Raw genomic sequence first — 10,427 nt, 5'->3', positions numbered from 1 at the left:
TCTGTTATGCTATCTAAAGAAGGTATTTGAAATGAACAAATCATTGGTTTTGAAGAATTCTATCATGCATTCTCCAGCATCATTTCTATCACCAAGGCCATATTTTCCAACCACTGATCTTTGCTCCCAACTTATGCATTCCAATCACCAGTAATCATCAACACATCTTGATTCCATGTCTAATCAATTTCAGACTTAAGAAGTTGGTAGAATTCTTCTATTTCATTATCACTGGCTTTAGTGGTTGGTGCGTAAATTTGAATAATAGTGGTATTAACTGGGCTTCCCGGTAGGTGCATGGATATTACCCTATCACAGACAGCGTTGTACCTCATGACTGATCTGGGCATGTACTTTTTGACGATGGATGCAACACCATTCCTCTTAAATTTGTCGTTCCCAGCATAGTAAACCATGTGGTTGTCAGATTCAAAATGGTCAATACCAGTCCATTTCAGCTCACTAATGCCTAAGATATCGATGTTCATGCATTCCATTTCATTTTTGACAACTTCCAGTTTTCCCAGATTCATACTTCATACATTCCATGTTCTGATTACCAATGGATGTTTACAGCTGTTTCTCTTCGTTTTGAGTAGTGCCCCACCAACAAGTGAAAGTCCCACGGGCTTTTCTCTCACGGGCTTTACTCCATTCACGTCATCACGGTCAACTCTACTTTGAGGAGGCAGCTCTTCCCCAGTCACATTTTGAGTCCTAGCAACCTGAGGGGCTCATTTTCAGCACTATATCTGACTATATCTCCATCATATAGGCTTTATTAATAACTTAATATAGATGCTAACTTTACCAACATACTCCTGTGCAACTTGACAAGCTTTCACATCATTCTCCCCATATCTAGAAAGGAGGGGGAAGATCTGATATAGCAGTCTTATTTCAAAGAAATTTACCTGAGTTTAGCAGCAATTTCACATCATATGTGTGTCCAATCTGTACTCTTACTAAGATGACCAGAACTAGATTTAAATATTTTAGAAAGAGAACCTTGTTTTATTTAAAAGAGCTTACTGGATTTGATGGTGTTTCTGTTGACTCGCTGCTACTGCCTCTTTCACAGCATATCTCCCTTATCACACACAGCGCAACACTCTCATCAAAGGAAAGGGAAACAGGATCCGATCTGTGGCGCTTTCTTTGTACTTCACTGGATAATTCACCTGAACTTTCTCCTGGAGAGGTAAGAAAAAGTTAATCAACTTGCTGTACTGTCATTTATTTACTTAGAAATTTCATCTGTTTTAAATACCTATTGGTACTGAAATTTAATTTCAGTAAAATATCACTACAAATATTCCAAAAGTTAATACTTTTATTTGATCTACCCAAGTAAAGTATAGAACACTGTGAAAAGCATATTTATCTTTCAAAACTTTAATCAAGGTAATTAAGTCCATCTAAAGTTTTAACCAATCTATGATTTTTCTGTCAAAACCAAACTTCAGGATTTAAGATACCAACTTTTACTTTTAAAAAAGAAAAAAAATATTTAATTTATTTAAAAGGTAGTCTAAATGTTTCAAAGTCAGCAATTCCTTGTTCTTTTCAACAGGAAACAAGGGACCACTGTATGGTACAACCTAGGCGTCCTGATGGTCCAACAGTAACCCTAATTGAGGCTAGCAGCGGCTCCTCAGACACAGGCCTGGGGATCTGCTCCCAGTGAGACTGCTCTTCAGTGCCATCAAGGAACAGCTACAGGGTCTCAACAGCCAACCTTGTTAGTAGTCCAGTGCTTATCCTACAGCATCACACCAGGACTATGGGGTAGTTCTAATCTGTCACATGGGGTTGCTATGAAATTGACTTGTGGCGGTGGTTGTGTGCCGTGGAGTTGGTTCCGACTCACAGCGACCCTGTACAGGGTTTCCAAGGCTATAAATCTTTACAGGAGCAGAATGCCTCATCTTTCTCCCACGGAACAACTGGTAGTTTCAAAATGCTGACCTTGCCGTTCGTAGCCCAATTTGTAACCACTACGCTACAAACACAATGTATTACAACTAGGTTCCTAGACAGAGAAGTTTGGTGCTTAACTACAAGCCTAAAGGTTAGTCATTCATACCTACCCAGGAGTACCAGAGAAGAAATGCCTGACAATTTGTTTCTGTAAAGATTGTAAGTAAACCTACAAAGCAGTTCTACTAACACAATGTCACCATCAAAATCAAGATATAACAGAATTGTTTTTTATCTATGTACAACTGTTGGGTTTTCTCACTTCAAATCATGATAATTTCCATAGGCCATTAAATACACTTTTAAATTATTTTTAATGGCTACAAATACAGTACCCATCATACAGGTTTATAAACCGTTCCAACAAAATTAAACTAGGTAATTCACATATTTGAGCACCTGCTTTACATCTGACACTTTATGAGTCAATGAATACATTAACAGAGACAAGTCAGCCATCCCTGCCTCCTTGTTTTCTGAGGGAGTTTATCTTCACACATCAAGGCAACAGAAATAGCTATTTGCCAGCTGAAATAAATGCTATGCAGGAAACAGAGCCCCCAAAAAATAAAAGGAATAACAAGAGGGACCTACTTGTCTGGGTGGTTAGAGACAGCCTCTCTGAGAAGTTCACATTTAAGCAAAATAGAAAAGTGAGGAATTAGCCTTGAAGGTTTGAGGGAGAAGAGCTCTAGGCAGAAATTTGAAAAGTATGTGCAATGCAGCCTTAACACAGGAGGGCTTATCTGAGGAACCAATCAATCAGTGAGGCTGAAACACAGAAAAAGGCAAGAAACCAGGTTAAACATAGATTAGGGTCTTGTAGGTCATGGTAAAAAGTGTGGGTTGTATTTGAAAGTCAATGCTTAGGCACCAAAATAGCTAAGTGGGGGAGTGACATAATCCAACGCACCTTCTACAATTCTCCTGGTACTGTGTAAAGAAACAAAACAGCAAGAGTAGAAACAAAAGAGAAAATCATAAGGCACAGTGGTCAGGACAAGAGATAACCATGACCTGGTCTAGATTGGCAGACTGCATTCTCTACTTCATATATGGCATGTTCTCAATTACAGATATCCCTACATTCAAATTTTTAAATTTCTGACTATCTACCTAGAATAGATTTCTAGAAGTGAAAATACTGGGTTAATGGCAAGAACTCTAAGCCTTTTAAATAAACTACAAAGATTTAACCAATTTACACACCAACAGTGTATCAACAGACTCCTGTTGTAGCACTGCAGTATCAGCACTGGACTTCGAACCACAAAGTCGACAGTTCAAACTCACCAGCTGCTCCTCAGAAGCCCTATATAAGGTCCCTATGAGTCGAAACGACATCATTTAATAACAGAATCTTCTAAATATGTTGCAATTTTTTCTTAACTTTAAAAATTCATATGGAATTCATTTTGGCACAGATAAAACTTGATTCCTCCTCTCCCCCCAGTAACTAGCCACTAGTTCCAGTCTGCCCTTATTGCCCTATACGCTTACCTAAAAGATTCTAGTCTGAGTTTATTCTGTTTTGCGGATCTAAAGAACATTTACCTGAATCACAGTTTCAGTTACCATTTACTTTAGCTTTTGATCAGACAACAACCCATCATCTTTTTTCTTTATTATGTACAAATGTTTGACTACTTTCAGTACCATTTCTTCATTTGTAGAATGCTAGTTACTTTCTCTATTTAAACTCATTGGTATGTTTTATCATTTAACAGAAACAAAGGTTCAAATTAACAACACCAACAAAGAGTCCTGCTGTGGCGCTGAAAGATAAGAACTGGATTGCTAACCGCAAAGTCAGCAGTTCAAACCCACTGGCTGTTCTTTGGAAATCCCATAAAGGGCCACTATGAATCAGTACAGACTCGACAGCACTTTAGCAACAACAAGAAAATAGCAATTTTAAACCAAATTCATATAAAAAGAAAGAAAAAAAATCAGAAATTAATTCTTCTAAACCAAACAGAGCAGAACAATATTAACCCTAAAAATGCTAACTACTTCATTCGAGAAAGAGCATCAGAAAGCTCACCAATGCACTTATTCATACATACCTGTCTCACTAAATGTTCTCCTTCTAGATGAGGTAGCTGGTCTAGAAATCAAATGTGAAGATGAAGGTTTCTCTTCCTGTAACTCTTGCACAGAGTCCTAAGCATTCAAGTGGGGAAGATAAAGACCATATTGAACTAAACCTATTACCACCAGTAAGCTAAAAACTCTTTTACGTAAACCTTCCCCAATGTTCAAGAAACATTATACTAGAATGAGAAGTCTAAAGATTACCTTTTGATCACTCCTATCTTCAACTTGACACCTATTTTCACTCACAGATGTACCAGAATCCAATGGTTCTGATAGAAAAGCACAAAAATCACAAATTAGGAAAGAGCTATTTAATAGACACCAGCCCCAGACAAACCCCTTGCATAACTTTATCATCCAACAAACATTAAATATGTCACCAAGCAGATGTAAATAAGTAATTCATTTTTAATAGGCAAAAAATAGTAGCTATGTAAGTACAGTAAAAACATTAAAAGTAGTACTATAAAATAAGTAATCACGAAGAGAGCAATGATCCTTTGGTAGGGAGATGGCAGAGTATGAAGAACAAGAAATCTAGAAAAATTTCACAGGGGATACAGAGAAGACAAGGAGAGAATCCAAAGGGAACCGCTGCAGGAACTGAAAGTAGTTCATTATTACTGGAACGTACACAGTGTCAGATCATCAGGGAGCCTGTGTGTCTTGCTAAACAGACATGAACGTCAACAAGCAGCCCTCGTGCCCTCACTCCCACTTTGGTGCATTCTTCTCTGCCAGAATAACAGAATCTTCCCTAGACACTGCTGCAGTCGCCCACCACAGAAAAGTTTAACTCAAGAGATAAAACTTATTTGCTAGCTCCCAGCAACCATTTTATGCAGAGAGCAACCCACTACAGTAGTCTATTCTGACTCATAGTGAACATGGAGGACAGAGTAAAACTAACTCCATAAGGTTTCCAAAGCTATAAACCTTTACAGAAGCAGACTGCCACATTGTTCTTCTGCAGCAACCTATTGGGATCAAACAGCTGATATCTATGGTTTGCAGACCAACACTTCATCAACGCACCACATCAGGGTTCCTCAAAGAGCAGTAAGAAACTCTTAAAAATGGGTTAATGTGCTGGACTGCAAGGTCGGTATAAACTGCAAGGTCGGTAGCTCAAGTTCACCAGCTGCTCCTTGAAAAGCCATACAGGGTTGCTATGAGTCGGAACCAACTTGATAGCACTTAACAATAACAAATAATAGTTTTGGAGTTCTGGTATGGTACTGCAGTATAAGTACTAGACTGCTAAATGCAAGGTTGGTGTTTCAAACCCACCAGATACTCCTCAGAAATGCTATACAGAGTCACTGAGTTGGAACTGACTCAATAGCACTAACAACAAAATAGTATTTTAAGGAGAAGAGACAGGTGACTCTCACGAAAAAAACAAAAGAGCAGAGGCATGGAAACCAGGATTTGACAGTAACTACAATAATACAGATGAGAATGTATTAAAGCCTAAACTAAGACATGGAAAAAAGATCAACTCCAGAAAAAGAAAACTCAGTAAGACTAATGGTTCATCTTCAGGGCAAGGGTGAAAGGGGTCAAGGAATCCAAAATTATACTGAGTGAATAGGTAGCATAAAGTTTACAAATTGGGCTGCGAACTGCAAGGTCAGCAGATCGAAACTACCAGCTGTTCCACGGGAGAAAGATGAGGCTTTCTGTTCCCATAAAGATTTACAGCCTCGGAAACCCTGTACAAAGTAGCTATGAGTCAGAACTGACTCCATGGTACATAACCAACCAACCAACCAACCATTCACCAAGAGAGAAACTTCAGAAAGGTGAACAGATATGGATGGGAGGGTTATAAACTAAAGTTAACTGAGAACCATTCAGGCAGACAAGTTTAGTTTGTATTGATATGCATGAATCTAGTTCAGAAGTTAGAGCTTTACATTAAAAAAATAAATGCAATTACCTGAGAACATTATCAAATGTACAGTGACCTTTATAATATTTGTTAATTGCCACCTAATCAGTTTCCAACTCATAGCAACCCTCTACAGGGTTTCCGAGGAGCAACTGGTAGGTTTCAACTGTAGATCTTGTGGTTAGCAGCCCAATACTTACCCTACAGTGCCACACCAGGACTCTCCCTTTATAAGATACTAATATTCCTTAAAGGAGCTCTGATAATGTAGTGGTTACAAATCGGGCTGCAAACCTCAAGGTCAGCAGTTCGAAACTACCAGCTGACCAAGGAGAAAGATGAGTTTTTCTGCTCCCATAAAGATTTACAGCCTCTGAAACCTTGTACAGGGTCACTGTGAGTCGGAACCGACTCCCAGCACATAACAACAAACAACAACAATATTCCTTAAACTAAATAGAGTGAATACCTATTTTCTTCTACACAGAAACCAATGTTTCTCAAAAGGGCAGTACTACTAGCCCGTTACATCCATTTTCAACCAAACAGTTAAGTCTGAGCATTAACATTCTGAAGTAGAGGTGACCTTGAATAACATAGGTCTGAACTTCGAGGTCTCACTTACTGACAGATTGTTTTTTCCTGGTCAAATAATGTGTAAGTATCTGCTTAAAATAATGTGTGACACTAGTCATCTCCGCATGAGGAGCTCAGCTCTAACTATACTGAAGAGACATGTGTGGTGTGATGCAGCCAATTCTTATCAGCACTCTCCTATGTACATCTCTTCCAAACTCCATGTTCATAGCCTAAACTGGTTATGATGGAAGTATTTACACTATACTTCAGCAACCACTACAAACCAGGGCTTTTCCCCTGAAAGTAGCTATTACACATTTACCACCATTCTACTATATGTATATAATAATAATTTACAAGCAGTATTCTACTGGTATATGTGTGTGTATAATAATGATTTTTAAAAGACAATAATCAATTTAACAGGAAAGAAATATATACAACTAAAATAGCATATAATGTGCATCTTTCTGTGACCAGAACCTGATAATCTGATTATCTAAGAAATAAGTGATTTAAAAATAATCAGTTAAGAACTACAAGCTTATAGGTAGAGGAGCATTACAAAAAAAAAAGGCAAGACATCAAAATTCTGCTTACAAATTAACAAAAGTTTTGTGTTCTAGCTCCCCACCCACCCAAAAAATAGGTCCATCCTTTTAAATGAGACTACATGGGTTATCTACATGTCTCAAAGGTTCTTAGTGTATTTTCAAGGTGTGATCTTGCTCTACTAAGCAAGAGTTTTTCAAGTTATTAAACTACTTATCTTCTTAAACATACCCCATTAAATTCATATAACAGGATACTGAAATACCATAAATCTTCACTAGAATCTTAGCATGCTGTTAGTTTATCCATACATGTTTCCTCCTGCTAAATTTATCAACTGTTTCTATTATTATATATACAGCTAAAGCAAATTTTAAAAGATGACTATGTACAAAAAATTTATTTTGAAAATGTGTCCTGGTGTGGTGCTATAGGGTTAGGTACTAAACTACTAACCACAAAGTTGACAGTTCAAACCCACCAGTCACTCCTTGGAAACCATATACAGGGTCAGTATGAGTCAGAACTGACTCAATGTCATGTAACAGCATGATATTCAAAATGACTTACCCTGTTGACTGACTACTATCAAGTTTCTGTTGATCATTGTACAAATTTTCCTGATAGGAAGAGGGGGGGAAATCAAGAAACATTTATTTAAAAATAAAAACGTATTACTCTGGATTTAAACAGACTTCTAAATGTACACCAGTATAAACTGTTGTTCACATTCAAAATAAAGTTTTAAATTATTATATTCAAATTACATATCACTGGCAAGAGCCTAGGCTCGAAAAAGCACTGAAGCAGCTCAAGAATTAATTACACACATCTACTTCTAAGGTCTCTCTAGTGTAAAAAATTCACATCTCCATTTCCATAAACATGCGTTTAACAAAAGTATTATTTGATGGAGGCATGTACACAGGAGGCAGATGAGCATACTCATTTTCATAAATTTTCTAGTGTTGTGCTTAAAAACATACTGCCTAAAAAAGTACTGGGTTATGCAAAACCCACTATTATAGGAAATGCATTATAAAGTTGACTTTCATCAACCTTGGCCCAACCCTCTAGTTGTTGTTTTTTTCTTGGTATTAGAACAAAAACAAAAAAGCCGGATTCGCTCAATCAAATAAATTCAAGCACCCCTACTGGCTTAGCCCCAGGCACTGATGTGGGTACTGGGAAACAAAGAATGAAGCAGAAAAAAAAACCCCTCTGCCTCCTGGAGCCTACTTCATATAGTAAGATACAATTTCTTATTCTATGTACTTATGTCTGGTACGCTTTCTTTCCTTTTAAATAATCTAATGATTTTTACAGATTCAGCTGGTCATAAACATCATATCTAATTCCCATGAAATCTCAAGAGTAAAATATCAATTCTAACTATCTACCTTTATCCATGGGACTGGTGATAAGAGTTCCTTAAGTTCATGAAAAACAAATATTCCTATTCATATCCCTTTTTTTAAAGTCAGTAATTCCCCCAATATTCAATCATTCAACATTAGAATTCAAGCCAAAGAAAAATTTAAAATTATGCTTTCAATATCAGAAGCATTCAAACATTACCACTAAAGTGCAAAATCACCTACATACTTATTTCTTCCATTTATAAAATTAAATCTTACACAAAACTATCTAAAGGCCAGTAGAAAATGAAAACATAAGTGAATATTAAACGGACACAGTCTGCCAATGAAAAGATGCTTATATAATATTAAGCAGAAAATATGTTTACAACTAGGTTAAAATAAATCATAATATAAAAATGACGAATGAAATTACCTTCTTAAAGTTTTTACAGTTACAGTTTAAAAACTAGGTTTTTTCACCCTATTCTCTTTAGTTTTCTGTCTTTTCTTCTTAATGTTCAACAATAAACATACAGTATTTATAAAAACAAAGTTTGTTGTAAAATATCCCATTTAGTTATGTTATCGAACTTTATGAGAAGACCTCAAAAAGTTCACAGAAAAAGGGAATTAAAAGATAATGAAAATTCCCCACAAATTTTCTGAAGCCCTCTCCTATGCCACTTAGAATATAATTGTTTTAGGAAAAATTTATTAAGATATACATCTTCCATCCTCAATTCAACACTGTATTAAATCAAATAGGACAAGAAATTTTAGATTAAAGGTAAGAATGACTATCTTCAGTTCCCAGGAGAATAACTGAAAGAAATGTCACTTGGGTCCAATTCAACTGATTAAGTGCCATTGAAGGTTTAGAACAAAGAAAGTGATCTCCAAAGTCACCACAGACCAAACTTGAAGCCTTTACACCACACGGTGGTAACATACACTGCCTTTGTAATTTAGTGCAATAATAATAATTCTATACATTTCTCTCATGACCTCCTAATGAGATATTTATATCATCCTATTTTAAAAGAGGGAAACTAAGATTATAGAAGATTAAGTCAATTTACCTGTCACAATGCTAGTAAATGACTAAGGACTAAGCTAGGTCTCAAACCCAAATTTTTAAAATTGCAGAGATTCAGTTATCAAACAATATGTCAAATCACCAAGAAATTTAATTCCCTTATCTTTTGTATGTGTTGTAACAATTTTACTCTGACAAAAGGGAGTGGGAATGGCTATGGACTAAAATGTTTCCCAGCTGCATTTTTACAATGAACTACCTGAAGAGTTTACCTGTGGTCTTTCACAGAGAAGCTTGGCTCACCAAACAAATCTCCTAGCAGATCATTTGAACAATACACCATATGTTGTTGCTTCTCATCATATAATCGCTTAGTCATAATATATTGGCCGAGATAAAATATAACCTGAAATAATAAGAAAGAAGATTTCTGAGCATTAAAGAAAACTATGCATTAGTTTCATTTATATCCAAGATCTTATCTAGAGCAGATTAAACAACCAGCAACCACACCCACAACCATTATATACTCTATTAAACAAAGTTGCTTTTCAACATTTTCCTTTATATATAATGAAAATACCTACCACTTCTCTGACTCACTAACTAAATCTTAAAAGTATGTGTATGTGTTGCTTGCAGACTTTATCTCTGTCCAGATATCTAAGTACTACAAAATAGGAAGAAGGGCAAAGCAACAAAATATAAAACCACTGACAGCAATAAAGCTGTTTTGTTAAATGCTGTCAAGTCGGTTCTAACCCATAATGACCCTGTATAGGGTTTCTGAGGAGCAGATGGTGAGCTTGAACCACCGACCCTACAGTTCAAATGGCTTCACAGTCTGGCACGTTAACCCACGGTGTCACACCATAAACTTTAAAACCCACCAACTATAAGGAGCTCTGGTAGCGTAGTGGTTACGAAT

The 10,427-nt window shown here is 36.5% G+C and overlaps 1 protein-coding gene across 3 annotated transcripts in view; it reads right to left on the bottom strand.

Annotated features, from left to right (window-relative positions):
* The window catches only part of MDM2 (MDM2 oncogene, E3 ubiquitin protein ligase), a 35,681-nt gene that overhangs the window by 9,024 nt on the left and 16,230 nt on the right, over positions 1-10,427 (bottom strand). For 2 of the 3 annotated variants that reach the window (XM_006859541.1, XM_006859542.1), the window contains 5 exons: positions 9,772-9,905; positions 7,673-7,722; positions 4,279-4,346; positions 4,047-4,143; positions 1,033-1,193 (listed from right to left, as the gene is read on the bottom strand). In XM_006859541.1, coding sequence (XP_006859603.1) covers positions 1,033-1,193; positions 4,047-4,143; positions 4,279-4,346; positions 7,673-7,722; positions 9,772-9,905 — 510 coding nt within the window. The remainder of the gene's footprint in view (positions 1-1,032; positions 1,194-4,046; positions 4,144-4,278; positions 4,347-7,672; positions 7,723-9,771; positions 9,906-10,427) is intronic. The other variant, XM_006859543.1, reaches the window with a different exon arrangement.

This window comes from Chrysochloris asiatica, unplaced genomic scaffold (genome assembly GCF_000296735.1).
Source record: "Chrysochloris asiatica unplaced genomic scaffold, ChrAsi1.0 scaffold00033, whole genome shotgun sequence".
Classification (NCBI taxonomy): domain Eukaryota; kingdom Metazoa; phylum Chordata; class Mammalia; order Afrosoricida; family Chrysochloridae; genus Chrysochloris; species Chrysochloris asiatica.
Note: the sequence above shows the minus strand (reverse complement) of the source record. Positions and strands in the feature narration are given on the sequence as shown.